The sequence below is a fragment of the Harpia harpyja genome, chromosome 15 (genome assembly GCF_026419915.1).
Source record: "Harpia harpyja isolate bHarHar1 chromosome 15, bHarHar1 primary haplotype, whole genome shotgun sequence".
Classification (NCBI taxonomy): Eukaryota; Metazoa; Chordata; class Aves; order Accipitriformes; family Accipitridae; genus Harpia; species Harpia harpyja.
Window position 1 is genome coordinate 26305153 of NC_068954.1, and position 25651 is coordinate 26330803.

General features: G+C 43.1%; 2 protein-coding genes across 6 annotated transcripts; one reads left to right on the plus strand and one right to left on the minus strand.

The window, feature by feature from the left end:
- The first annotated feature begins 3827 nt into the window (after positions 1 to 3827).
- TMEM14A (transmembrane protein 14A) lies at positions 3828 to 18920 on the plus strand. 4 transcript variants are annotated; one of them, XM_052809952.1, is made up of 6 exons: positions 3828 to 3984; positions 5029 to 5105; positions 5441 to 5574; positions 7345 to 7446; positions 11304 to 11391; positions 12395 to 13010. In XM_052809952.1, the coding sequence occupies exons 3-6, from the start codon at positions 5499 to 5501 to the stop codon at positions 12432 to 12434; spliced, it is 306 nt and encodes a 101-aa protein (XP_052665912.1). In that variant the 5' UTR covers positions 3828 to 3984; positions 5029 to 5105; positions 5441 to 5498; the 3' UTR covers positions 12435 to 13010. The 4 variants fall into 4 exon arrangements, with proteins under 4 accessions (XP_052665912.1, XP_052665911.1, XP_052665913.1 ...); XM_052809951.1 differs by having other exon boundaries at positions 3832 to 3984; positions 5489 to 5574; XM_052809954.1 differs by lacking the exon at positions 5029 to 5105 and having other exon boundaries at positions 3876 to 3984.
- LOC128152009 (glutathione S-transferase) lies at positions 14927 to 25417 on the minus strand. Of its 2 annotated transcripts, none has more exons than XM_052809947.1 (7): positions 25335 to 25417; positions 21881 to 21987; positions 20718 to 20769; positions 20341 to 20473; positions 19088 to 19229; positions 16390 to 16521; positions 14927 to 15562 (listed from the first exon to the last, which is right to left on the minus strand). In XM_052809947.1, the coding sequence occupies exons 2-7, from the start codon at positions 21965 to 21967 to the stop codon at positions 15440 to 15442; spliced, it is 669 nt and encodes a 222-aa protein (XP_052665907.1). In that variant the 5' UTR covers positions 21968 to 21987; positions 25335 to 25417; the 3' UTR covers positions 14927 to 15439. The 2 variants fall into 2 exon arrangements, with proteins under 2 accessions (XP_052665907.1, XP_052665906.1); XM_052809946.1 differs by lacking the exon at positions 25335 to 25417 and adding an exon at positions 24260 to 24365.
- Between the last annotated feature and the right edge of the window lie 234 nt (positions 25418 to 25651).

Below are 25651 nucleotides of genomic sequence, written 5' to 3' on the forward strand. Positions count from 1 at the left end.
TTGGGTATTGTCAGCTTCCAGGGCCCACAGGTAGGTTTCTGTGGGCATGTACCTTATTCCAGTGTTTGCTAGCTTGCAGAAATGCTAGTTTGTTGGATTCAGCATCTGGGAAGATTCCTGAGATACCACCAACCAACCATAATTCTGAGTTGCATTTCACTGAATTTACCAAGAATTTCAGTCAGTGCCATACCATAATGCTTTCTCACAGGCAAAGTTGCCTGAAAAGTCAGAGGAAATGCACAGCTTCAGGTTACCTCACTCCTTCTTGCTGACGCCTGCAGCAGCCTTCCCCAGCCTCCCACCCAGTCATGCAGTCCCAGCTTTTCCTTTGTGCCCTGATGCTTGCTAGACCCTCCTGACTTAACTAATTGAAACAAATGACTGACGGAACTAATCCAGCAGAAAGCTATGTATTTTTCTGCCTGCTTATCTTTCTGCTGGGCTACTGAGTTGACTCAGCCATTGAGGACTGGGAGAGAAGGAGCAAAACTCATCAATTACTGCACAAAATAAGGGACTGGAAAGCAGAATTGGAAATGAAGAGGCCCTTTTGGCAGCAGTGAGCTGTTAAATTTCAGACCCCCTCCTGTGAAATCACTGCCCAAGAACCTATCTCTTTTTCCTTTGCAGGCTTTAGTCCATGTTCATATATGTTTAGTTCACAAAAAAGGCCTTAGTTTGTGTGGCTGTTTATTAATGTATATGTTCTGCCAGATTACTTCATGGTTATTATAAAGAGCAGTATCACTGCTTTTCACTATTTCATTGAATTGCCAGGGATGATTCTGGATCTAAGTTTCATACTAAATTTTCAAGGAAGTGACACCTCAGGACTGAAGGGTATTGACACATAAAGACAGCCCAATGAGGCTGTAGATCAGGCTCCTCAGCCTTTTAAAACAACCTTCTATTACTTCAACACCACTGTCCTTCTCATTGCTTATATACATATGTGTGTACATATGAAAGCTTACAGAATTTATTTCTAAGTCCCCTTTTTGTACCGGAACATGATAACTGACTTTTTCCTTATTTAACTACAGAGTATTAAACCAGAGACCTCTGAATTGGCATCTTAAAAACTGTATTTTGCTCCTCTTCCTTTTCCATAGTCCCACCTGATGAAAGGAACAATCTTTTGCACAAAAATCTTCCAGAATTACAGCTGTCTCAAGGTACTTAGCTGCTCCTTTTTCCCCCACTCAGGACTTTTTCTTCTGTCTCTGGTATTTCAGAGGCACTCTTCCATTCTACAGATCCCTTCTGGTATCACATTGTGTTCTGGGATAGCAGTTAGCATTAAATCTTACTTGAAGCTTACAACTGTGAGTAGCCTTTAGTGTTAATACAGGAAGACCAACAAAAACCACAAACAGCTTACAGCAGGAGACAGGTCTTTTATGTGATTCATCCTGCCAACACCCTCTCTAACAACAGGTAGCCTGGGCAGAAATGTTCAGGGGGAGGGAGCTGGGCTGCACTACACAAGCCCCTTAGAGGCTTCTTGTTTTATACAGAACACTAGCAAAACAAGGCACAAGCTCAGCCTTTCTCTGGAGAGTGCACACATTCAGATGTGAATGCAGGTGGGCCTAACAAAAGGTCACACGTGATCAACATTGGTGGAATTTTCTTGGGACTGGGCTGTACAATTTTAAGAAGCCTCCACTCAACATTTTTAACCCTTTTTCTCTTCAGGTCACATTTTCATGAAGATGGAAAAATATATCCCTGAAACTAAAGCAATTTACTTGCCAAATTTGAAAGCTGTTTTTCCAAACCAGACAGATGCTAGAGGCTGTTCAGTGAAATGGTTATGTTTATAATGGACAAAACCATGTATTCTCCCCTAAATTCATCCTTGTAGTTGGCTCGATTGTTGTAAATGGAACTTTCCAAAACCAAATCAAACAAATCATAATACAAAACAAAACAACCAAAACAAGCTAAAATAAAACAGCTGGAAGCAGACACCCAACAGGGGAAATTTCAGCTCAGACTGGCAGTTATGAACAACTGAAAACTAGAATAGAAAGCGCTTAGCAACATTAACACTAGCTTTGCTGCTAGCTCTGTTATACCTCACTGTTAGGACTGAGGGGTTTGATTTATCATGCTACCAACAAACTAATTTAGTGAATTCTCCTCCCATTAAAAACCTCCCACGGGAGACTACCTGTGCTGTAAAATACAACCACCATTTCACATTGGACAATAGTTTAAGTAACAGCTTAGGGAAAACAATACCAAATACTTTTTGTAATTGAAAATGGAAGGGAACATAACAAGCAGCATATAATTACGTGAATTCAAATTTAGCCCAGACTTCAGGGTTATCCAGTCTACTTTAGTGAGGAGTATCATTGAATCAGTAACCACAACTGGTCATTATCCTAGAGGTGCCAAAAGACCCTGTATTTGTTGTGCTTTGGAGCCTCGTCAAATAGAATTGCATGGGTTTGCTCCGTTTAATCCACTGTTTATTTTACTGTGCTTTTCAAGAGCCGCAAGTCTCAGAATACTCCATAAAGAAATCCAAGATTTCTGGATTTCAGCTTATGAATCTGCTTTTGGTTTGCATTTTGGAGCTGTCCTGCCCTCAAGTGTCATATGTTTGTTTTCCAAAGTTCCTGTACCTTTGTCTTCCTTCCCACAGACACTGGTGAGATAAGGAGAGTGGTGTTTTCCACCGAGTAGACAGACTTGGACAGCTCACATGGAGTGGGCTTGTGTCACAGCAGTTAAACACTAACAGAAAAAACAAATGGAATGTTAGGAGTGGAAATGAAATACGTTAACCCTAATGAGAATACTGATTTTGCTTTCCAGCAAGCTCTTCGGAGCGGAAAACTCCCACACCTTTAAGCAAAGAAATCTAAAGGAAACACAAGATTTTGGCAGGGATTTTTCAAATGACCCCTGAAGAAGGCAGGTATCCAAGTCCCATCACACGGCATTGTGCATCTCTCCCTGTCATGGCCATGTTATGCTCAGCCTGTTCGTGGGAACGAGAAGCGTGGGGAATGTCACAGGCAGGCACCCCCAAATTACTGCTGAAGGATACGTCCTGCGCTGGTCAAGAATGGCTCACTTGAGAGAAAGCTAAAGAAATACTGCAGAGGGTGACAAAATACGGACACAAATAGCTTGTAGTGGAATAGGTCCAGCAAACAGGGCTAGCAGACAAGAAGTCAAGGTGTTAAAATAACCACGTCAAGCAGTTTCATAAATAAGCTACGTGTGTAGTATCTGAGTCCTGGGGTTTGTGCCTGTTGGTTTCTCCCAACAAACAGGTAACATCAGCGTTCAGTCTATGTGTCTGCTCACCTGACTTCATGCAGGCAACCCTCGCGTTTCAAAGACGCAGGTGAAGAGAAAGGAGAGAGGAAGGGCCCCGTGTGTGAGGGGCGGCGGGCAGAGGGGTGCCTGGCACAGCAATGAGCGCCTGTCGCAGGGTGTCTCTGGGGTGCTGCAGGCAGCAGACCCTCGCCCCTGCCCCAGCCCCTGCCCGGGTCTCCACGGGATGCGCGCCCTTCGGGGACGGGCGGGCTCTGCAGGCACGACTCTCGTTCACGAGGTCTTCCATCCCCAACGCGGCAGGGCAGGATTTTTAGGCTTAAAAGGCTAAAAGAAGCCACGGATCTTTCCGCTGCCCGTGGAGCCCTGTCAGACTGAGGGCGGGACAAGGAGTCTCAAGAGGCGGGAGACGCCAACCCCGGAGCTGGGCCCTGTCGCTGAGGGGCCCCGACAAACGCGGTGCAAAGCCCCGCTGCCCTGCGCCAGCACGGGCACGTCTCCCCGCCTCCCGCCTCAGCCAAGCGCCACAAAACGCCGCTCCCGCTCCGCTCCGCCATGATGGCGGCAGGCGCCCTCCTTCCCCTTCTCCGGGGCGCAGGCCCGCCGAGGGGCAGAAGCCGGGGAGGGCGGCGGTGAGGCGGCCGCCTCGGCGGGACCGCGGAGCCGGCCCCGCGACGCCTCACGGTGCCCGCCGGGCGCGGGAGGCGGGGCCGGGAGAGGTCGGAGGGCGGCGGGGCGGGCGCGGCGGGACGGGGACGGGGACGGGGACGAGGACGAGGAGGAGGTACGGCGGGGCGGCGGAGGGGCGCCGAGTCCCGCGGGGCTGAGCTGAGCTGAGCCGAGCCGAGCCGGGGCGGGGCGGGGCGGGGGGCTGCGGAGGGCGAGCGGGCCGCGGGGAGGGCGGTGGGGCTGCCCTCCGCGGCCACCTGCCTTCTGGCCCGGGCTCCGCCGCGGCGGGCGGGGGAAGCGAGCGCGGGGCTGCGCGGAGCGGAGGAAGCGTGGCGAGAGGCGGGCTCGCAGGGGGGCAGGGGATGTGGCCGGCGGCCCGGGGCGGGAGGTGGAAGTCCCCACCCGAGGGAGAGCGGCCGGCCGCCCTCGGCCTCGGCTCGCCTGCCTAGGCCACGAAGGCGGGGTGGATCAAAGGCCGGGCTTGGAGCCCGGCCCCTGCCTCTGCAGGCCTCGTTTTCGTGGGTGCCGTGGGCCCCTAAACCCACCTGTGTTCCTGAGGGGCTTACAGCTGGAGGGGGGTGGGGGCTCGCTCTGAGTTGCTCGCTTTGATGTTAAAGGCTTGACGTGAAATGATGGGTGTGTGCTCGTTCCTGCCACCCCTCTGACACGGTGGTCGAGGACACAGCCGCTCGGGTAAAAAGGAGGATGCACTTAATTAAGTACAGAGTTTGGGAGGAGGGGAAAGGTGTATCCCACCAGCTGGTGGGAGAGAGGCCATAGTGCTGCTGGGGCTGTGCGGCTGCAAACCACCGCCACTCATGCCGTAACAAAGCACAGCTGGGGAAGTAGGGATCAGTAGTGCAACAGTAACTTAAATGGTTTTTGGAGGACAGAACCCTAACTTCGGACAATGCATCAAAATCTAAAGGTGAAACAAAAGGGGCATAGACAGAGGTAGGATAAAGCTTCTGTATGTACAGCTTCCTGAAGATGGCCTAGGTTTGTGTCTGGAAACTTTGGGTGGACTCTGAAAATTCGTATTTTTGTCTGGTGTTGCAGGGCCTGGGACATTCCGGTTGAAGTACACCGAGCACGGTCTGGTTGAAAGGGCACTAAGCTGTGCGCTCAGAAGACCTGTAGGTATCCATAGCGTATGCCCAGATCAGCTATATGGCACGAGTGCAACAAAACCGGTGCTTTGGGTGGCGTCAAGCTCTTTGCTTGCACACATGTATTTTTGACTGGGAAAAATGCATGCCACATACATCCCAAAAATACCAATTTCCCCTAATGGAAATACGGTATACCGAGATATGGAGGTCTAAGGAAGGGCAGCAGGTAGTGAAAAGATGATACAATAGCCAACAGACAGACCACCACCTTTTGAATGTTTTGGCACAGCAGTCAAACATGACTTAGGAGAGTGTGGTGTTATTTAGAACACTTTCAGTAATGATTTTTTTTTTACCAGGAGGAAGGAAATTGCTTGTCTTCAGTTGCAATATGTTTTCTTCTCCAGAGTTGGGACCATGGCTATTGACTGGATTGGTTTTGCATATGCTGCATTGCTGGCTGTTGGAGGTGTTGTAGGATACACTCGTAAAGGTGAATACTGGGACAGCAAGATATGGAAATGAAGCACTTAAGTTTCCTGTCCGCTATGCTTTGTGAAAAAGAAGATCGATGCAAGACATGAAAACTTTGCTATAATGAACACGACTGCATCTTAAATCTATCGTGCACTGCTGTAAAGGAGCTGAGTCTCATGAGATTTACTTGGGTCAATTTAAGCATTTCAGTGGTCACTTTTTTCTGTTAATCTAACTGATGAGTTTGTTTTCAGGGCAAAAGGGGCTGTCATGTTATCTTTGACCTTAAGTATATTTTGGGCCTTCTCATTTCCTTTAATCATTCCTGTGTTGACCACAGTAGATGATCTTTGATTAAAGCTTATTTTCTACAGAGGCATCCAGGCTTGATCCTGAGATTTCCAGGTGCACACTGGAAAGAAAATGCTTTACCTGCATATTCTGATTGGGTGGTTAATTATCTCATCCTGTTAGAATTGTGCATTTTCACCCTAAGATAATCAGCCAGGTTTCAGGTTATTGTGCACTAAAAAGCGCATTTTCCATATTTCAGTCATTTTTGTAGTCCTTTCCAGCCGGCAGAGCCCTGCCCGAGCCAAGGACAGCATCCCGGCAGAGGTCGCAGTAGTACCAAGGACGGGCAGGAGGGATCTCTGGGCCGCTCCCCCTTCGCTCTCCCACAAAGTGCATGTCCCAGCAGCGCATTAATCTTCTTCGCTGTGGCCATTATCCATCCCAGTTCTTGTGATTCAGGGTCACTGTTGCCCTGCGTAGTGTGCACATGCCTTGCTCTTAAACACATGGCTTTATATCTGACTTTCTGAAAACGCTTCCTGTATTTTTTGTTTGCACGCAGCTGCACTTGCTGACCGTCCCATTCGCTTGTTCTCTTCGCTCTTTAGTAGTTGGTCAGTCCTTGTGGCAAATCTAGATTTTTTTTTTTTTTTTTATTGGTAATGATTTCTGTTTTCTTGCAAATTCTTGATTAAAAATATTCAATATAACAGGCCTGGGAGCTAAACTACATCTGGGGGTCTGAATTCTTTAATTATAAACGTTTTGGGATGAGCTTAATCCAGATAATGCCTGCTGTGATGATTCTATGCTTTTATCATACGTTACCGAGTCAAATGCCTATTCAGAAACCTAAGTACATTACTGAAACTGTGGACTTTACAAACCAGTTTTGTAATGGCACTGAAAGAAGATGTTGAGTTACTTTTAAAAGCCGTATTTTCATCCTCATTGCCATCTAATTGTTTTTTAATTCTTAATTAATAAAACGTAATGTTGGTGATACCATTTCTTTGTCCAGGACTGATATCAGACTGAAGGGCTTATGACTACATGTGTTGTCCAGTTTACCCTTTATATATATATTGACACATTTCTACCATTTTTGGAGACTCCCAAGTGCTGTAAGATATAGTTAAAATCAACAGACAGTCCAGATAAATTACAAAAATGCTTCTAAAGGTATGTATGGTAGAGTAAATAGCCAAATTTAGGTTTGTGCTTCAAAGATTATTTTTCCCAAATTGCAAGTATTACTAGATCCTGATCATCTCCCTCTAATTCAGTCAACTTTGCCCCTAATGCCATGCAAGAGAATGACCCAGTTACAGAAGTATTACCTCTCTGTTCATGCTGGTTAAGCGAGGTGCACTGTGGCAAAATTGGTTCTATTTCTAAAATATTTGGATAATGTGTAGAGAGAGAACTACTGTGTAAAGTTTGAGCTTAAAGACATTGTATTGAGAAATAACACTTGAATCGTTTCTTGCAGGTAGTAAAATCTCTTTAGCTGCTGGTCTCACCTTTGGTTCTGTGGCTGGTTATGGAGCTTACTGTGTAACACGTGATCCGAGAAATGTGAAGATATCGTTGTGTAAGTGTTTTACTACAGTAATCAAAGGAACAAAAAAACCAAACCACATGCAGTTCAGGAAACTACTTTTTTAAAATTCTCTCTTTTATTAAATTTTGAGTATTGCTTTGGTTTAAATGTTAGTTTTTAGAGTTCGACACTTCAACTTAGCTTGCAAAATAAAAAAGCTTAACTATGGAACCATTTGCAAGGTAAGGTCTTTCACACAAAGCCAGCAGGTGTGTGTTACCACCCGGCAGTGCCTCCGTTTATTAGATGGTTACCTAACATTGCAAATATTGTGAAATCCAGCTGAGAAACATGGGAGAGTACTGGAATAAAATCATTAGCGCTACAGATTAGAATGTAATTTGAGAAGTAAAGTAGGTGTGGGATCCAGTCTTGCATAATGTAATGTATCCTCAGCTCCCAATGAAAAAAATAGTTTGACTTGGTGTTTTTCCTTTGCTGCTAAGAGACAGGATACAAACTATGCAAAAATTGTCCCGTTAGCTAGTTTGCCATGAAACCCTCAGGGAGGCAAGGGACTACAGTCTCTTAAGGGGGACATCACACAACTGATTTGCGGTAAGAGCTATTGGGAGCTTGTCTCACTCGTGGCTTTAGCAAAGGTGTCTTAGGCAGTGGTTTCACATGCAGAAATGCATTTAAAATACATTTAATCCAGATAATGTGAGTACACAATCACTTTTTCTGAACTTAGAATTTATGGTATACTGTTCGTGCTGGCTTTGTGCTTTACGCGAGCCACAGTTGTAAAAATTTCCATTTCAGAAAAATGTTGAATAGCATTGTTAGCGAAGTATGTTCCCACCGAGTTCTTTAGTAAAGGTGGTAATGGCATACCTGATCTGCTCCTAGATGGCCTGAAATGGGATATTTCTGTTTTGCCACCATGACCTTGCTCAGATTAAGTTATCCCACTGTTAAAAACAAAACCAAACCTTTTTTTGGAATGAAGACATAGCCTTACTTAAAAGCACCTCATGCTGAATGATTACAAATTTACATATATGTAAGTAGCATATGGTATTGTACTTCTATGGGTCAATTAAATCACTAATTTGGATACAGAATTTGTGGAAGAGAAGACTAATTAAAACTTACTAAATGTTGCCTGTTTCCCAGTTCCCTGGGTTTGAAAGGACTAATACAAAATTTCCGCTAATCTGCTTGTGAATGTCAGATACACTAAAATATTGTCAGTGTTGTGCATTTCATGTAGCTACAGGCAGGTGAGGACTTTCTCTCAACTGGAGAAATGTATATTACTGATTTAATAGAAATTATAGCGATACAGATGAGAGAGAGTTCACTACACCTTCCTTGGAAAGTTCTTATTACGTGGAGTAAAAGGAACAAAGACTTTTTAAAGCAGTCTTAGTTTAGAATGTTTACAAAGTAATGTTTTAATTGCTTAAAACATAAACATATATTTAACCTTGGCTATGAATGGGTGGCCTCTTCAAGGTCCACCTGCACTGAATGAAACGAAGAAGGTGGTCTGAACTAACTGTGGTAATTTTTGCCTGAAGTGAGTTAGGAAGTATGCAAACAAAGTACTCTGCCAGGGCCAACCATTCAGACTGGTTTTAATCTCTTCCAGGCTGATGTATCTCATTCTGGAAAAGGGTGTCTTCTGGCTTCTATATATGTAGGTATCTCAAATGAATAAGAACTCAGTACAAAGACTTCAGAGGAAGGGAGAATTAGACACACTTGGAAACATCTACAGGTCCGCACCTTAAAAACTGTTGGTGGCTACTGTATCTGCTATTTTCAGAATAATAAGGGCTTTCTGAAATAAAGGGGTATTGCTTTTGTAGAAAATCAGAATGTTTTCACTTAGGCCTAACCTCCTGGAGTGCCAAAAGCAACTAGAGCACAAATGAAAGAAGGAAATTAAGGGCATGGAGGAAAGTGACCACTCTGAACTTAGAAACCAGTAGAGTAAATTGCAATGTAAAATGAAGCAAGTACCCAAACCTTTAAAAGGCTAGGAGATTAAATAAAAAAATTTAAAAATCCCCCTCCAAACCCATAATTATCTATAGTATTTGTCACCTACGCAAGAGTCTCCTACAATAATGTAGGTAATGTTTTAGTACAAGACCTTGATAGTAGGGTTCTTGTAACTTGTCCTACATGCAAAGAGTACATAGCATACAGATACTCCAGGCAAATTTTCTTAGTTGTTTTATAAATTATTCTTTCAGGCATTTTCCCACTCCCCCTGAAATTAACTCTGTGCTTTCTTGAACACTTCAATGCAATTTTATGTGTTTGGAGTAGGTGTAGGAATTCAGACTTCAGTATGCAACAGTTAGTGTTATTCAAAGTGCAAGTCAATGCACCTGATTTATTGAATTTCTGATCTGAATCTGATTTACTGAATTAAATTTGGCTTAATTTATTGAATTTCTTTGGCTGATTTAAGGTGAAACTGTGAATATCTAGCACTTTTGAAAATCAGGTCTAAAAGTTGAACATCTTAAAAACTGACTTGCACATGTGAAAAGCCAGATACTGGTAAATGGAAAGAACAACATTATAGAGTGAACATGCTTTGTAGCTTGTACTTAATTGTAAATACACTCAGGGGTCTGGCAAGACACATACTGTGGAATAGCCCACTCTTCAGACATTCTTGAGAGGATCAAGTCTATGAGACCAGAAAATAAGAGCAATGGATAATGGAGCATAAATTTTTTTTTTTTTTTTTTTTTTGCAGGGTATCTTTAATGAGTGCACATGCATAGCTGGTAGAGTTTTGTAAAATGCTTATAACTGTCAGAGCTTGTTTTATAATGCTGGAGTGAGTTTAAAACTAATTCTTGACACCTGTGAGCACAGGACTATCCACAGGAGTAGACAGTGGAGTTTGAAGAGAATTAGCCAGATGGTTTAACTGCTCCATAAAAAAGGGAAAGAGATTTGTGTAACTGCCATTACTCTGGCTGCAAGACTGATAAAGCCCAGCTGCCCATGAGAAGTCCTGCCTCTCTGCCCACTTCTAGGAAGCGTTTCAGGGGACAGTTTTTTAACAAAGCTAGCTATCTTTGCAGTTTTATGTATTCTCATCAGTCTTCTCATTTATGTAGCGCTCTGCAGCCATAGTTCGATATGAAATCCCCATGCCTGATGAGTTCATCGCTACCTCCATTTTTAGGTAAAACTGCTCCAGGAAGAAGATGCAATTCCTTTCATGATATTTATTCTCTGCTGCTTGCTCTGCATTTGTTGCCCTCTTGGGCTGCCCACCTCTTGTCACAGACAAGGATGGTTCCCTTGTAGCAAAAGGAAACAAGGGAACTTGTGGTTATGATGAAGGAGATGTTGATAGCCATATTCTGTAGCGAAAGCAAGTGGCAAACCTTCCAATCTGGTTTTTAAGGCTCAGCAAATAAAGAGCTAGTGTTCTCAAAAGAAAACAGATAAAGTTGAGTGCTCTAGTCCCTTGAATAGTTAGAAAACATCCGGGCAGTGGGATTTATGATACTATTCCTGTAATTCAGAATATATGTTACTGTTACAGTGAAGATTCTTCCTACTTTATTTGTATCACCATGAATGTAGATATGGGGGAGTAGAATTCACTGTCTGACAAACTTACTTAGTATCTGTGGAATAGGATTTAGCACTCTGATGCATGTGGAAACCTTACTTGTAGCTGAAAGAAATCACAGCAGTGTATTTTGGAAGAGCAAGAGTGTTTTTATAGACCCTATCTCTGATCTAATGTTTTATTAAATTACAGGTCATAGCAAAAATAGCAATGACCTTTGATAACTCTCCATGTTCCTGAATGGTCCACTGGGAGAAGTGAGAACATAAATATGTTGAATTGTCTTTTACAGTTTCAGCTTTTCTTTTGACCATTATAATGGGAATGAGGTTCAAGAGGTCCAAGAAATTAATGCCAGCTGGACTAGTAGCATGCCTGAGGTAAACATATATTGAGGATCTTAATGTAAAGATTTCACTGATTTTCAAATAGTTGCCGTTTGAGATCTGATTCAAGCCAGTATCAGTGGAAGTTACTATCATCCAGCAACTGTATGGTTTAAGTGAAATTAGTTTGGAGGTCACAGTCCTGTTTCCAGTGAACAGCTTTTTCATCTCACTAGGCGGATACATCTGATAATGGACTGACTTTCTCAGCACAGAAAGGAGAGATCTGCAATTAAATATTAATGCATATTGATAAGGCTCTTGGAAGAACCTGAGGTAAGCCTCAGTGTTTTCAAACACATGCATAAAATTAGTCATCTAATTTCATACAACACAGTCATCTTAAAAAACATCAACACTTTGGTTTAGAAGTGCTGCATTCAAAACTACTGGAAGCACAGCATCTTAGAAAACTAGGACATTTTTGACCTGACCTAAAAACTTTGGTCAGTATTACTGCAGATTATGATGTTTCTAACGGTTCTGACTGCTTTATTGCTGCTACTTGTTTTGTCATTCTAGAAAACGTAATTTTCTGTACTTTATATTTTGGAATTAAATTATGGAGTAAATTGAAATTTTTTTTTCCCAGTGAGTCTGTAACTCAAAACATTTTTCAACTGTAAGTGAAAATCTCACATCTTCTGAAGGAATAACTGTTGCTTTGTTGTCACCAAATTTAATATAACACCATTAACTGTTTTACTCCAGTTACACATAGGGAAGAAAAAAATCAGATGCAAATTGTCAAGATGCAAAATTTAAGAATCAGGACTTAAGCTGGAAAATGTTATTTTCCATTCTGGATCACTTTTCAAGCCTAGGTGGACTGTGTGGTTTAACAGACACTGAGGCTGTAGATTTAGACATTTTAAGATTGCTTACTAGAGGCTCTAGTATCAGGTATTTATGAATGCGCTGTTACTTAACGATGACCTTCACTGGTTTTGTTCATGCACAACCGTATTTATGGGTTTTGTTCTGGGTTTTTTTGCAGCCTTTTGATGATTTTGAGGCTTGTTTTTATGCTACTGTAGGAGAATTTAGCAACTTAAGAACCAAAGTATGACTGACACGCCCACCGAACAAACAGGCAAGCTCTCCATACTTGAAAGACAAGTTTGAACACATCTTACATTGCATTTATCTTTTCTGTAAAAGATCTGTACCTGTTATTTGATTATTGAGATATGCTGATATTTTGCAAGCTTTTTTTTTTTTAAACTAAAGCGTTTTGTGGATGATATATTTTGATCTACTTTGTTTAAGCAGTCTGTTAACTCAAGGGATCTTTCTCTAAGTTTGATCTGTTTCAGGGGTGCTGAGCGCCCCAAGAAATTGAGTTAGTCTTGCACTGTATCTCTGAGAGAAGAATATATATAAATACATGTTTATGCTAAAAGGTAGATTATATTGAATCATAATTTTGTAGCTTCTGAGATTAAGTAATTGATTCTAATCATATTGTCAATTACTAATCATTAAAGGTGCGGGCCTGTACTCTGTTGCACTAGAAAACCCACCTTCCTTTCAAACACATGTTATTGTGCCACTCGTTCTAAATGTAAAAACTGGTATCAGTGTTCAAATAAAATGTAAAATGTTCAAAACTGCTCAGTTTTTTATGCAGACTAGTGAGCCATGTTGTCAATGTTAAGAGTCTGGTCCTCTGCTTTGTACTTAGTACCGGTTTAAAACACGTGCCATGCTGTAAATTCCCACTGCCATGAACCGCAGCTGAGGAAGGTTCACCATCTTCCACAAATAGGTTCTAAACTCAGTCTCAATACTCTTTAACAGGTTTGCTGTTGTGGTCTCACACAGATTACCTTGCTGAAGTCCTCCTCATAAGCAAAGGAGACTATTCAGGCATAAACTATTCAGGGGTTGAAGTTGGTTTGGTTTGCAGAGAAAATAAATACTCCCTCGGTCTCAAAGCTTGGCTAAGACTCTCTTCTCGTGCACAGGACTGTGCAGCCAGATCATTAGGAAACTGAGTATGGATGAGTGCACTGTTGAAGACAAAGAGAAATTTTTCTTAATTTTTTTCATACAGAGCTTGCTTATAAAGGCTATCATATATCAGATCTCAGTGCTGTGCAATCTGTCAGCGGAATACCAAGCTTATTATTCTCAGCAGGGGCTTAGGTGGTGACAAGGTGTTGTGCGCAGTTCAGATGTCTAAGGCACAACTGACCAAAACAGACAAAAAAAAGGGCAAAAAAACCCCCACCCCATCCCCTAAACCACAGCCTCCAGCTGTGGAATCTTTTGCTAACAAATGTTGGCATCAGTCACCTCCAGGTTTTGCCAGGCTTACAGGTGATTGAGCTGGTATGTTACAGATTTCAGATTGGGATGACAGCTGGACATGTGGTTCCTTTCATCCTGAAGTAGAACTTCAGGGCACGTCAGAGGAATTGGAACTGCCATGTACCATAACAGGCTTGGGTGCCCAACACCAATTTGGATATTTGTACTGTAGGCAAGGTGCATCCTGCCTTAGATTAAGCTCCAATGAAAAGTTTATGCAACCTCATGCTGAAGTGCAGAAGCCATCCTGCAGTTGCTGCTACCCCAGATCCTAAATGCAGTAAGATGTTGTATTTTTGAGCATGTGCAGAGTTGAGCCTTCTGTGCATTCTCTGAATTACCCATGGGGGTGGGGTGACCTCCAAGCCCAACTGTAATCCAGCAGCTTTGGCAGAAGTTCCTCAGGCCAAACAAGCAGTGTTCTCAGCAAGTCCAACATAGCCCTATGGGACTGAGGACTCAAAAAATGCAAAGGTGATGTCCTGTGCCAGTCTCTGTGATGGCTCAGCAATCGTAGCACTTACTTGGAACAGAGGTATAGCTCAATGGAACTTGGCAAACTACTGCTTCCAGCTACCTAGGTAATTTTAATGTAAACCTCTTAGGACCTCATGTGGGCAGTGCCTAGGTGATTGGGGCATTTCCAGTTTGTACCTCTGAGATGCATCACATGGCTCTTCTTATGCACAAGTCGGAAAAGGAGTTAACTTTGCTGGGCAGCAATTCTGTATATACACTGGCTTGACCATCTTCTCTGCCTAATCAGTTCGAGTGCTACTGAGAAAAACAACTAACTGCAAGGAAGAAGAATAGTTTATGGCACTGTTCTTAAAGGGAACAGTGATGGTTCCCATGAAATTAGGGTAAAGAATCTGAAATAGTAGTAAATGCTTTAAGTACTGTTGAGATGATAGATAAAACTCAACTCTTTTACTGAAAAGGTAAGCAGCCAGTGCAGTTCTCTTTACAACTACTTGGGAAGTGACTGGAGAAGGTAAAACCTTACAAAAAAACCAGTCAAGTGGCATTTTCCTCACTGTGGCCGTCTAGCCAAGCAGCAAAAAGAGCAAGGGAGTAGGTTCTTTCAATGGATGAAAACCACATCAGGCTAATTAAACACAAGTACTTTGATCTTTAGTGAACAAAATCGCTTCTAAGAGATTCATGTGGGGATTAACCAAGTTTCTTATTTTTGCCCATAAACTTACAAGGATCATGAGTTGTAATATTTTTATTTATTTATTAAACTGCAGCTCTGAAAGTACAGAGACAGCAGTGAAATAGAGCAGGGGAACAGTGAACTTTGATCTAGAAGACCACCGAGAGAGCAAAACCAAAGATTCTAGGCCTGAATTTAAATGACTTCCCCATTTTTATGGAGTGGCACTTCTCTCCTGCAGTTTATAAGGGGGGAGAGGGGGGAGGCTTTCTACAGTACTCTGGAAGCTATAGCTGAAACATTTTACCCTACCACGCATGTACTGTAATTAAACAAACACAAAAGTATCAGCATATTTTATTTCATGTAACTGCTCCACAAAATACCACCTTCTGGACTTAACAGGTCCAAATTAGCATTCTACTCTAATGTAAAAGTGTATTCTGTTTCAACGATTATCATGTGACTGGCTATAGGATGCAAGCTACAGAATATATCTATGCAGTTTACACTTATAAGGCACAGCTCTGGTAATATACTACAGTTGTGTTATCTTCAGCAGCCTCATAACTAGATATTGAATATTTTCCTCACAATGGCAACAAACTTCTCATCTGTTGGTGGCTTCCTCTGGCTGCCAGGCTGCAAGAATTTTTTGATTGTTGGAATGTTGCTTGTTCTTCCTTTAAAAGCCTGTAAGAAGCAGCAGTAAAGCCAATGAAAATAAGGAAATTATAATTCCATCTGTTACAGCTTAAAAATCAGGTGACTTGGATTTTTACTTCTCAGACATACTTATTAAACAGAGAAAGGTAGTAGCTCCTTATAGCCAGCTCAGCACTCGGCATTTTCCACTTAAAAAAAAAAAAAAAAAAGCAAAAATACACCTACAACACCTAGTCTTCTCAGAAAATCCAGGTGTGAATATTCTGATCTGCAATGCTGGTGCTATAAAGTTTACCTTAGTTTCCCAGATGGGGATGGGAGAAATTAAAGAGTTCAGATTCATCTAGTAAAGGTGGAAGAAAAAAGGAAAGAAAAAAGCAAAAACCACAGCCTCAATCCAAATCATGCAGATGTATTTTGACAAAAAAAGAGACAAGGACAGAACACCTCAGTGCAAAGCACCACAGAAGACAAGACATAAGAAACTTCAAAATATAAGTTTGCTAGCAAAAAGAGAAGGACAGGAACTGCAGACACAACAGGCTGCAGACTTCCCCTCCTTATGCTCACTGGTGTTTGAAGACATAGAAGTAGCAGTTACAGGACCAAACTGGTGAATTCGTGCCAGCTGAGAACAGCTGGGAAAAGTAAGGCTGGAGAAAAGTGAGCACCCAGCAGCTCTGAGGGCAAGGCAGTGTGCCTGTGTTCAGGTGGTTGTAATCAACAGAAATAGACCAGAGAACTGTCAGTACTGTAGTACAATGGTTCAAAAGATTTAAACATCAATTAGGTTTTAAAACTGGGCATTGAAATTCTTATGTTATATTCCACATTGAGATCAGATGATTACTAACCTGTAGCAGAGGGAATGCAGACAATATATCAGGCTTACATTCTTCTGCCATTAAAATGGCTTCCAGCAGATGGATATCTGCCCAGCTTAATTTGTTGCCAACAAGATAATCATGCCCATGGTCTTTTAAGGCCTACAAAATACGAACAAATAAAAAAAGTCACATAGGATGTAACGATTTTACCTAGATATTTCATTACCTAGACAGATTTCTACAAAAACACACAGCAGAGCAAATCCATGCAAGAACCCATAAAGTTAGAAAGTGATAGATATTCTCATGACAAAAAATTAAATCAGAACTCATGTTTCAGTATGCATGACCTATCACTCACTCTGCCCTACTGCACCAGGTAGCTGTAGCAAGTCCAGTACCACAAGAAAGACTTAAATCATACAAAATAAATAGGACTAAAGTCATTGGAAGAGGTAGTCAGGACAGTTTACCTGTAGCATACTTTGATTTTTTTTAAAAAAAGTCAAGTGAATTCCCAGATCTTTCAGCAAAATTTGAGATTGCTGATTATAGTTCAAAATAGGTCAGGTATGAAGGAACACAGCCTTTCCGCCCTTCATCCTGTACAGAAGGATTCTTTCATGGCAAACGGCTGATGGAAGAATCATAGCCTGCCAAAGCTAATAGTAGCTGTAATAGACAAGTTGCGGTGAATGTTGCAGCACAGGTTCAGAGTAGTTACCAGCTCTCCAGCCTGCCTTCTTCCTGAAGACTATCACCCTGGTAGCAGGAACAAGAGAAGGAAACGTGTCTGTGCCTAATCTACTCTAATGCTACACTTAGCCAACAAATGTGCACTGAAACCAGGACATCAGTCTGTAACTTTGGAAGCTGATTCCTTCTCCAGTCCCATCTATTTTACTGTAGAAGAGGCAGTAACCCCTGACAGAGGCAAAGCTGACACCTTCATGTAGTTACTTCTATACCGCTCTAACAAAGTCCACCACAGCTTGTCTATCACAGCCATATGGAAACTCCCCAACAGAGCATGGGAACCAGATTGCCTGCAGTGCTTTATATTACCTTTTGCCACTCCATCTGGTTCCTGAGTGTTTAAAGTGAACACTCATATGTTTAAAGCAAACACTCGTAGCTAGGGATATTTTCTGTCAGGATTGCATAACACATGGACTGCAAAGCCTGCTAAGCTGAACCAATGGACAACTTAAACAGCTGCTACAGAAGGAAAATTAGTAATCATTCTAACAAAATTAACTAGGCTAAAAATCATGGAAAAGTTTACCTGTGTCTTTACCATAAGTGAACAAGGATTATTTTAAAGACTCCTCCAGTGAGCATACACACTAAAACATATCATAACAGTAGTTTATGCCACCTAGACACAAGTTCAGAGAATATTAGTGTCTGAGTTTGCTTTTTTATTATTATAATAACTGAAACACTTCTGTTATCAGACTTCAAATCTTTGAAAGATTAATGTGTGCAATCAATCAATCTCAGCACAGCCTTCCGTTGGTATGGCAGTGGATCTATATGAATTCTGATTAAAGGAGTGCTGGCTTATGTTGTTTATGTGCAATTTTTTTTTTCACAGGGCAGCCTCTGTGGGTTTTGCTTCTGCAATTTAAGGCTCTCACAAAGAGGGACATGAAATTGCATCAAGTCCTGTATTTTCTGAATGGACTTCAGCTGCCTGTGAACCAAGGATTCAAGCTAGAAACCCAGCTTGGCTCTGAAACAACACAGCTTTGTACCCTTGGCACAGACTTCTGAGGAGACTGCTACGCTCTGAAAAAGCACTGTGAGAAAGTCTGTATAGTACAATCATACAAGGTACAAAAGGTAAAGTTACAAACAGAAGTAGGATAGTGAGATGAGGATCCCGGCTGGCTCAATTCAAACAGGAAAATGTTAACACAAAAAAAAAAAAATCCTAAAGGGAAAAACAAAACAGAACAACAGAACAAACAGCAAGTTGGTAGGAAATGGCAACTCAGTAACATCCAGGCTATGTTCCAGGGAGAAGCAAAGAACAACTTGTCCCCTCTTAACCAACTCTTGCCTAGCCAAGAAAGACTCTTCATGTGCTCTACGGGGGTGGCAAGCATACCAATGCTTTACCTTGTAGCTCATTAGAGGCTAACTCTAGTGCATGCTAGCCAGTAAATAAATGATTGCTTTATGCTTTTAAGCTAGATACATCCTGTTTGCAGAGCCTCTTTGTGCACACCTAAGGATGCCCAAATAGTGATTCATTAAAAGACAGTAACAGTCTGTAAGTATAATGTATTTAAGCAATGGGTTTGAGAAAGATCACAGAATTAGGTCCTTAATTATAAAGCACAATTATATTTAACTTTGAACAGCAAGAGTATATAGACTTGCAGGCAATAAGTTCTGAAGGCTGGCACAGGTATGTAAATGGTGCATTTATGCAAAATGCTAGGAGCTATCAGCCACTAAGCTAGGTTTAAAAAGCAGGATCTGCTCTTTGAGGAGTCCTTTTAAAGAAGACAGCAAAGATACTCAGTACTGAAACCAGCCGAATATTATTTTGTGGCACTCTTTTCACTTTGCTGAATGCTGGCGCCATCAAACAGTTCCAGAGTTGTACTGTCACTTGCCTTCTGGAAAGTAGGTGTGTGGGGCCAGTGGAGTGGAGTGGGGGGGAACCTGTACCCACTTTACTGTCTTTGTGGACTACTGTTGATTTATCACTTACCTTTTCATAAACAGGAAAGTACCTGGTTGTAGCTCGTTCAATGATTAAGGCAAGATTCTTTTCTTTTGTGTCAGCTGGCTGAAAAGGCAGATACATGATCATTCCCATCAGGTCTGTTGTTCCCTCCACGTACATATCAATCCTGAAACAAACATTTTTATTCCACATTTATCATTTGAACATTCCATTTTGGTTATTTTCCTGAAATACAATGCTGAAGTGATCACTGAGTAAAATGCTTATTAGTGAATGTAACATAAGACACTAGTTTGTTTTCTTGTTCTTCCACTTTGATTCCAGGTCAGTTTTTTTCAAAGCACAGGTTATAAACAGGCTCACAGTGTCTGCAACAAGGAAGGTATATAACAATCTGCAACTAATGTATTCAAAGTGGAGTTCACACTGTTTTCCACTGATAACCTATTAATCTATGCTGTGGGAGAAAAGACCATATATACAAACCACGCTAGAGAAAAAACAAAAATTTTGAGGTCTAATCATGAAAGGATCCCGACAACAAGTGGCTGCCAATTACCAGTTCAGACACACCAGTCCATAATAATCCCCACAATCTCCAGAGTTGCCCCTCCATTATCACAGAATAAACCCTTTACAGTAAGTGGTAGTCAGTTAGGTTAAGGACTTAACTGAACTTTTGCATGACTTTTTTTTTTTTTTTTAAAGAAAGAATAAACAAGGATCTTTGCTTTTGCATTAGCCCTTTAATTATGACAATGGAAAGTATTCACAGCTTACATAGTAAAGTAATATTAGGAAAATATTGGTTTAACTTTCAGTAGCGTTAAGCCACTAAACATGTATTTTTTTAAATCAGCTATGGAAGATTCTTTACATTTTGAAAAAAGGAAATTAGAACACTTAAAGACACTTCTTTTTTTTCAGGCAGCTGTAGTTTTTTCCTACTGTTTTCCCGTTTAAAGAGGAAAAAAAAAGGCATACTTAGCCTTTATTATTGTATTAAGGTCCTGCAGTTGCCCAGAAACTTAATGCACTTCTGGCCTCTGTGAAATCAAATGAGCCTGAAGGGGGCCATAACATTCTCGCTATGTTGACAGTTAACAATCATTTATCAATCACAAAGTCCATTCACCCAATCCCTGGATCTAGGGAGACAAAGCACTGGCAGATGTATATGCACCTTTAAATGCAGATATTGCACAGCAATATTCTTCTCATAAATATTAAAAATGATGGAAGAGTATTAGTAAGGACAGTATGCACTGTTACTGTACCAGGCTCTCTCCTTCAGGTCTTTTCCATAGAGGTTGTACTTCGCTGCTATGTAGCTGAGGATGGCTCTAGTCTGCACCATCTTCATCCCATCGATCTCCACCATGGGTACTTGCTGGAACATGAGGACTCCATCTAAGGAAGAAAAAGCAGCAAACTACTCAGACTGCTGCAGTACTACACTGAATCTGAGAAAGAGACCTGGTAACACATCAAGACATTTCCAATTCTGAGGGACAAAAGCATTCGCAAGCAAGAAGGTCTCTCAAATCTTCTCTTTACAGGTCACATCGTATCGGAGGTCTTACAAAAATCTCACCTGTTGTCCCATTGTTATACTGGTGTGAATTTATGTTTAGGGTACAGTTTACAGACTCACCATTGCGTAATTTTTCTAGGTCTTCCTTCGTTTCTATGAATTCTTCCTCAAACTGAAAAGCAAAGATAGAAAACAATGCTGTGTCACTGCAAAGGCAATGAGGAAGTGGAAGGGAGTCTGGAAGTTAGACTCCACCTCTCCACACTAATCCCTGTCCTTCTCATGATTGTGTTGACCCCCTACCCCCTATTCTTCATCTCTGCTCCAACAAATAACCCAGGACTATAGTGTCCCCAACCCCACAATAATGTACAATGCTTCACACTTCAAAACCAGCTTCCTTTATAATAAAGACCAGTCTACTTGCCTGCACAATTACCAGACACCAAACTGTTCACTTAAAAGCAGCTGATGCCACGTGAAATATTGAGAAATTTTTAGTAAGTTATGCCTCTGTTACGCAGCATTTATCTCCCTCTTTCCCCCTGCTGGCTTTTTTTTTTTTTTTTTTTTTAAATGAGAAGGACATTTGAATGAGGGCAAGATCTTTGTTTCCTCAGCACTCGTGCTCTGCAGCTTCTCTGTCAGCAACATTCACAAGTGAGCACCGTTAAAAAAGCCTTTTATTTCCAATGCAATATAAATAGTTTCTGAGAAAACAGTTTCAAAGTACCGTATTCAAGCAAAAACTGCATGTAGAAATTAAGATGCCTTAGGATGGTTTTCACCTGATGTGAATCTAGATAGCTCCCTCACTGCCTTCAGGGCAACTTTGCTGATTTATCCTACTCCGGTCCTGACCAAAAGAATGAAAAGCACTTTGTTTGGAGATAACGTTCTAAGTTTTTCATGTGGTACACATGGTCTTTCAGTGGAGAACAATCATGAGACACAGAGAAGTAATGAGCATTCAGAAAAAGCCAGAGATACACAGTTTTGGTCTGTAGCAACAATTTAAGATCTCCTCAGCTTAAAGTAAGTTTCAAAAACGACACTTAACAATTCTCTTTGTATGTTAAAATCATTTTTGGGCAACTGTTGCTCAAGGAATACAAATAAATACAACATGAGAGAGTGCATCACTGAATCTAAGTATTCTGCATCACAACATTTGATGTTGTGCATATCTCTAAGCATAGATGTAATTGGGAAACCTTTCCCAAGAATACTTATTTTAATCACAGATTAATCTGATCACCTTATTAAAAAAAAAAGATACAAACCTCAACCCCGGCTGCTGCTAACAGCCATCGGATCGACTCCATCTTCCCCCTTCCATTGGTATAGTGCAGCTTGGGTTTCCCCGACATGATTTCAGAGTTCTTGTTTCCTGATAAATTCAAGAAGATGATCTTACAGGAAGCATGTTTTAACTTAGCATTTAAAATGTTCCACTCCAAACTACTAAAAGCAGTTGGATGAATGTGAAAGTAGAAGGGCAATCAAGACCTAGATACTTGGGCTTGATGCAACCACATTTCCTGTGGATTAGTGAAAAAAAAAGTACACACTACCAGGAGGATATGCAGCAATTCAAAAAAAGAATCATGACAATGTAATAAGCATCTACTAAATCAGGTACATATCTTTAAAAATATTAGAGCTCATGAGTTTTACAACCAAAACAGAATTGTAGGGTACTCCTGAATAAATACATTTTCAACCTAGTAGTGATGCAATCTCTTCAGCAGGTGTCGGGTTTTGTGACAGCATCCATGTTATACCAGACTTGAAAATGTACTATGTCAAATGAGTTCCTTCTCAAGACCACCAACCCAGAGACACCAGCATTATCTTCACCTGTCTTATTACGACATTTCAGAGCCCCATGCTGCTGTGCCTTTACAAATACGAGCTTATAACAGCAATATATATTCCCGCATATATTTCACCAGGCCTGCTGACTTCCATATTTAGCTAGTTCTGTTCTGACCATTAGCCAAATCACAATATATCCATTATAGAGAATGCAGACCGACTTCAAGACCCATTCCAATTTTACAAACAACAGTTAAACTGTAACAGGGATTTATATCTTACTGGCTCTGAAAACTTAACTTTAAAATCAAAACCAAACAAACAAGACCGTGACCTGTTGGGCAGGTAAGGCCTGGTCAATGCCCCCAGCACCTGGGGGCTGAAGTCAGCCCACCGGATGATGGCACTGGGATGAAACACTTTGTTCTTCAAATCTCACTAAGAAGTGCAGTCACGTGCCATAGTATGAACTCAGCAGCTGATGTGAGCTTGCCTGGTGCTGGAAACAAAGCCAACACTGTACTCTTATCACTAATAGGTCCCAGAAGAACGAAGCAGATTTAACAAGAAGACAGTCACAGACTAAGAGAGTGTTTCATCATTAAGCCAAGGTTTTATCTGTTAACAGGTAGGCTTATTTATTCTTGCACAGACTTCACAGTACGTAATTGAGTCACAAAGCAGAAACTTTGGCCATAATCCCAAAAGCATCAATGAAGAGGCACAAACAAACAGTACAACAGTGAGAGAGGAGACCACATCCCTGGCCTTCTCCACTGAAGTCCTTTGTATTGGGCGGTATCTTCAATAGGCCCTGTAGCAAACAGCCATTACTCTACTAGGGGCTGGACTCACAGGGGAAACCTGGTGCCGCAGTCCAAAATACAGGTCTTCGAAACCGCTGCTTAGCTTCCACCTAGCCCTGGCAATGCCTATATCCCCAGACACCTCAGTCTCTTGCAACAAAGCTCTCCTGATACATAAACACGTACTTGATAATAAAGGCTTGATTATGTCTTGACAGTTTAGAGTTGGCATCTAGCCTAGAGCTGCTGGATGCCTAGCTGGATTCCTAATACCTGAACAGCAACAGGGCGCATAAACAAGGCATTTAGAGAAGTGCCTCATCACAGCTACCTTACCAGGCCCTACACACAGAAGACCATGACCTACGCTCCATTTCTAGTTCCCTTAAGTGTGTGAGTTACACTATACCAAGCGAAAGAGCTCTCAACCTTCCACACTTCAAAAACACTTCATTCCCTGGCACTCAGGAAGCAGATGACAGTCTCAACTCCACTCCATCAGAGTGGAGAACCGCACTTGGGCCCTCACAGACTGGACAAGTACTCTAACCTCCAGCACGTGGGATCAAGGCTCGGAAACACACTACAAAGAGAGGCTAGCGTAAGCAGAAAGAGCAAACTTCCCTGACTTCTCCCTGAAGCAGAGGTAGAGTTGATAAAAACCAGCCCAGTCAGAGCCCTGCTTGCCAGTGACAGCTCAGTGCTCCACTCCAAACAGCTGGGAAAGCTGAGGAGCGGAGCAAGTGTCAGTGGAAAAAAGTCCAGGTATCAATATAACCTGTACTTGTTCATCACAGTTCCTTGTGGGGATTGGCCAAGGGTTGAGGCTTTTTGTGCAGTTAAGAAAATGCTTACACTTTCCTGGAACTGCACTGCTTAAGGACTGACTTCGGGGTTTAGGCTGAATGCTTACAGAGGGCTGCAAAGTAGTTTGGTGACTCTGTTACTGCTCTGCAATGAATATCCCTTTGTAAAGCAGTGAGATATGAAAGAGTAGCAAAGTTGGCAAATTATCTTTCTTTAATAGCAGTAACAGACCTGAAAAGAAATCACAAACTTTCTTGATGTTCTAGTACATCGGACCTTCCTTGGACCTCAGCCAAGCAGTTGTCAGAGTGACGGCTGCCGCTGTCATTGCTGTATTAAAAAATCACACTGTTTTGTCCAAAACAATTCAGGCACCAGCCTTCCAGCGAGAAACAAGTAAGTGAATTTAACAATTTACAAGCAAGCTCGTAATCCACTGCAAGATCTTAAACTTTCTTCCTAATTGGATGTGGACCCCAAGATGGTTCTCTGCAACGCTTTGTTCCTCGAGCGCAGCTCGCACAGGGCTGCTCAAGCAGAATGATCTTACAGCACAGGCCCCATACTCCATCGAGCCCGGCTCAGTCTCCAGACGGTCTTAAGACTGTAACTGCTCACCAGCGTGTGGTTTCTACTGGGACTCGGGCCAAGTCTGGATTCAAAAAGCGCTCCTTCCACCCCTTGAGCTAGGAGGAGCGTTTGAACGAGGTGAAAGGCAAATTACCCCCGGAGATTTTAAAACCTGAACTCCAAACAGCAATTCCTCTTCGGGTTCCCTGCTGACCCTCCCCAGAGCCAGGCGCGAACTCCCTCTCCGCAGGCCCAGCCCGCCCGGCGTGGGTCCCTGCCGCCGGGGAGCGCGTGGGGAGGGACCCCGGGCAAACACGCTCCAGCAGGGCGCGCTCGGCGGGACGCTCAAGCATGTTCCCCAAGTAAAGACCGGTCTGCCACGCACCTCGCCTTTCTCCCTCCCGGCAGGGGCCCCGGCTGCCCACCCCCAGCCCCCGCAGGCGGGCTCCTTCGCGGGTGCCCCGGGGAGGACAGGCAGCCCTGCCCTGCCCTGCCCTGCCCTCCGCCCCTAGCCGCGGCGGGAACCAGGCTCCTGCGGCTCCGCCGAGCAACGCGCGGCTCGCCGGCCCCCGCTCCCCGCCGCCACACGCCGTGCTCGGCGGCAAAATTTACACCCTCCGCAGGGCCGCGCCGCGCCGGGCCGGGCCGGGCCTGGCCTGGCCTGGCCTGGCCCCCCACCCCCGCAACGGCCCCCGCCCGCCCGCCCGCCCGCCAGTGCCCCCCGCGCGGGCCGCACCTGCCCAGCCGCCGCCGCGCGGACTGCCCTCACCGCCCGGCCCGCCGAGAGGCGGCCGCGCCGGCCGGCCCGCCCCCTGCCCGCCCCCGCCCCCGCCCCCGCCCTCCTTCGGTCCGCCCTGGGGCACCGAGGGGAGCCCTGCGGCGGTTAAGCCGCGTCGCTGAGCCCTGCGAGCGTAGCTGAGGGGAAAGGCCCCTCGGCCTTGTCCCTGAAGCCTTGTGGAGCGACTTCTTCCACTAGGCCGGCTTCGAGGTCGGCAGGGTGCCGCGGCTGCACCTCAGAGGGACGTGGCGGGAGGGGACGGGAGGAGGGCTTTG